Genomic DNA, 3,958 nt, shown 5'->3' on the forward strand with positions numbered 1-3,958 from the left:
CTGGGCAGACTCCACGAGGCAGACCAGGCTGGCAGACACCACTACTGCAGCATCCTCCAGCAGATGGTGGCATTCCTCTCTGACCTCCCCAGGAAGCGCAGATCTTTTGTGAGACCAGCCAGGTAAGATAAAGATTGCTGCCGGTAGTCCTATTATCCAGCATGCAGGGAAACTTGAGGCTGTAGAATTCGGTGGGGTGACCGACTGTGTCCTGGCGCTCTAAAACAGGGCGTGAGCTGGATATACATGTTCTTAGGAGTTAAGAAGCTTCTTTGATGTAGTCAAGGGGCTGGAATCAGATTTCGATAGGTGGAGGGAAGAGCTTGGGACCCAGCAGCCACCTCCAATTCTGAACTTGGAGGAACCTAACCAGTGTTTTTAATTCTGCTTCCAGCCAGCGAGTCCCCGGCGACAGTGGGCTGAGTAGCTAGCGGGGAACGCCCCCTCCGGTGCACCGCCACAAAAAGGCTCAGAGATTCAGACAGTGCCCGGGTGCAGATCCCTGTCAACGCAGACTTACAGACACATCCCGCGGGGCTACTGAGTGGAATCGGAGTGGTCGCCGGCTCCCCTGCCGTCGCCAAGATGCACAACTTGTCGCTCTCTGAGCCCGGCGGAGGCAATATGTCGTGCGGCAGCTCGGCTCTGGGCTGTCTCAACGGGTCGAGCCCCGCGCCTTTGCCGCTGCCCCGGCCACTGGCAGTCGCGGTTCCTGTCGTCTACGCAGTGATCTGCGCGGTGGGACTGGCGGGCAACTCAGCGGTGCTATACGTGCTGCTGCGTGCGCCGCGAATGAAGACTGTCACCAACGTGTTCATCCTCAACCTGGCTATCGCCGACGAGCTCTTCACCCTGGTGCTGCCCATCAACATCGCCGACTTCCTGCTGAGGAGCTGGCCCTTCGGGGAGGCCATGTGCAAGCTCATCGTGGCCGTCGACCAGTACAACACGTTCTCTAGCCTCTACTTCCTCACCGTCATGAGCGCGGACCGCTACCTGGTGGTGCTGGCCACAGCCGAGTCGCGCCGGGTGTCGGGGCGCACTTATGATGCTGCGCGCGCTGTCAGCCTGGCGGTGTGGGTGCTGGTGACTCTGGTCGTGCTGCCCTTCGCGGTGTTCGCCCGGCTGGACGAGGAGCAAGGCCGGCGCCAGTGCGTGCTGGTCTTCCCGCAGCCAGAGGCTTTTTGGTGGCGTGCCAGCCGCCTGTACACACTGGTGCTGGGCTTCGCCATCCCGGTCTCCACGATTTGCGCTCTCTATACCACCCTGCTGTGCCGGCTGCGAGCCATCCACCTAGACAGTCACGCCAAGGCTCTGGACCGAGCCAAGAAGCGTGTGACCTTGTTGGTGACAGCGATCCTGGCCGTGTGCCTCATCTGCTGGACGCCTTACCACTTGAGCACCATAGTGGCACTCACCACCGACCTGCCTCAAACACCGCTGGTCATCGGCATCTCTTACTTCATCACCAGCCTGAGCTACGCCAACAGCTGCCTCAACCCATTTCTCTACGCCTTCCTGGATGACGGCTTCCGCAGGAGCCTTCGGCAGCTAATATCCTGCCGTGCTGCCTGACGCCTGTGGACCCGAGGCAGCACTGCCAGCTGGTTTCAGGGGAACCCTGGGAGTGTGGTTCCCAAGCAGCAGGCCCGACGCCTTGAGGCCCCTTCCCAGCATACAGAGCCTCAGGCCCTTCTCAGAACTGAGCGATCCTGGATTTCACCAGCCCTTAGGTGAGGTCCAGGACAGCTTAGGTAAGGACACGGCACTGGTTTCTCCCTACAGCTAAGGGCAGAACTTGATCCCCGAACTTAGGGAAAGTGTCAGGCAGTGTTGTTGAAACATGAATCCAACTCTGCCTCATCTTCTCCTGAGTAGTACATCTCTAGGATGTAGCAGGCGCCCCCCTCCGGCGACTCAGCGCTAGGCTGTGTTATTTTGCTTCTTTGCCTTCCAGAACAGACGCCAGTGATTTTGATCACGCTGGTAAACAGCCTGTCCTGAACACTCTAATTGCCGGGAATGGCGTTAAAGACACAATCACTAGAGGTGTGAAGTTGAGCATGCATGATGAAGGAGGCTGGAGCCTGGCTATGACTGACAGGAATAGAGATAATCACCCATGCAGTTTCCCAGACAACCTTCTTTCCAACCCCTGGACTCAGGCTAAAAGATCGCAAGAGCCAAGAGTCCAGAGAAATCACCAGAGCCGGGTTCCAGCGCCCTCTTGAGGAGCCAGGTATCCAGCGAGTTTCCGAGAACAGTTTTTACACTGTGGGGCACCAGCCAGCAGCTCTTAACATCCCTGTCCTTCCTGGTGTCTGTAAGTACTCCAAAACATCCCTCCTGCCTCCTGGACTTCACTGGTCTCACTCACCACTTGGACCAATTTATATGTGTGTACAGTTTTTCAGGACGAAGGAAGAACTCTGTAAATAATACATATGTCGTCATCTCACAGGCTACTCAGAGGACTGTAAAATATAAAATGCAACTTGTTTCATCCTTGGTTCCACTTCCTGAATATTCTTTCAGGACCTCCCTTCAGGGACAGCCCGGAATAAGACCCACATGGCACCCCAGCCTTTTCTTGGCTAGACCTTTGCTTACTTACACTCTGACCACAGGAAACTCCCAAGCTTTGTTCAGTTCTAGGGATTGCCTCTAAAAGCCCAGGGAACACCTGTTTCTGCCTTCCCACAGGGATTGCTGGTTACCTGGTTTTTTTTTTTTTTAAATCTCGTTATATCTACCTATGGAAGACAAGCTTAGAGAGAGGTCTGACCAGCCTTCTGCAGTTTGCACCTCAGACACTAGGTCTGGGATGACCACACTCATCAAAGACTGCACTGTCTTAAATGGTGTGTTTAGGATGAATCATTGGAAGGAATGATATGATTTTAAGGTTTGTCTCCTATGGAAAAGTTGGATTTTATGTGTAACAAAAGTGTTGGTATCAGATTTTGTTTAGCTAGTTTGGTACTCAAGCGAATTTCTCTGTTATTTACATTCAAAAGACCCTTCAAAAATATGCAGAAGGGAAATGCCCTCTCTTGAAAGAGGGAGACCAAGTCCGTCTCTGATTTTGGTGAATGAGAATTGGTTCCCTAGTTCTTGGGAATGTAGGGCAATTAAGATAATTTTCGAGTATTAGTTGAGAAAGTTAATCTAGAAGCTGTGTATCTTGTGTGTAAGTAACAGCAAATTGGTCTAAATAAAGCTTTCCATCAGTCATGCCTTTGAACCATTAGCCTCTGATGTGTCTTCAGAAGGATCTGGAATTTATTCATAGCCTATAAGTTTCTGGATAACATTCTACAGGAATTTCATTAAAATTTAATTCTTGTATGAATGCTCTGTAATTTTTCAAAAATAGTGTTTTAAAATGGAGTGACATTTAAATTGCACAGGGTGATGGATAAAGGAGATGATGGAACTTTGACCACAGATGCTAAGCACCATCACCTTAACTGGAAATTTGGTCTTCACTAGCACAGCAACAGCACAGATCAGAGGGAGACTCAGGTAGCTTCCTGTTCATTGCATCACGCCTTCCTGAGATGGGCCTGTGTCTCTTCTGTGGTCTCTGGATGCTGGTGGAAAATCACAGGTAGGGATATTATTTTGTCCCTTCCCTCACATCCAGGTACAGACTGGCAACCTAGTTTGCACAAAGAGAACTCAGTATCAGTGTCACTCTGGCTTCCTAGGTTTCTGGTTATCACTGTATCACCTCCAGGCCATCACCAGTTTGTGAGATTTGGGAGTCCAGACAGTATGTCTAATACCTTCCATTTATGTCTTAGGTAATACATAGAATAAATTAGCAAACAAGTCATATAGGAGTAGAATCTATAATTCCATGTTAATTCTTACAGCCTGTGTAAACTATGCTGTCTGTTTACCACTTCTAATATTTAAAATGTGGATTTGGTTTTATTTAATTTAGTATAATTGA

The 3,958-nt window shown here is 50.7% G+C and overlaps 1 protein-coding gene across 1 annotated transcript; it reads left to right on the plus strand.

The window, feature by feature from the left end:
• The first annotated feature begins 527 nt into the window (after positions 1-527).
• Npbwr1 (neuropeptides B and W receptor 1) lies at positions 528-1,583 on the plus strand. The gene has a single exon (XM_041656686.1). It carries the CDS (start codon positions 586-588, stop codon positions 1,573-1,575), a length of 990 nt encoding a protein of 329 aa, XP_041512620.1. The 5' UTR covers positions 528-585; the 3' UTR covers positions 1,576-1,583.
• Positions 1,584-3,958: the final 2,375 nt, after the last annotated feature.

This window comes from Microtus oregoni, unplaced genomic scaffold (genome assembly GCF_018167655.1).
Source record: "Microtus oregoni isolate MIOR12 unplaced genomic scaffold, Mior012 000008F_ref0000371, whole genome shotgun sequence".
In the NCBI taxonomy this organism is placed as follows: domain Eukaryota; kingdom Metazoa; phylum Chordata; class Mammalia; order Rodentia; family Cricetidae; genus Microtus; species Microtus oregoni.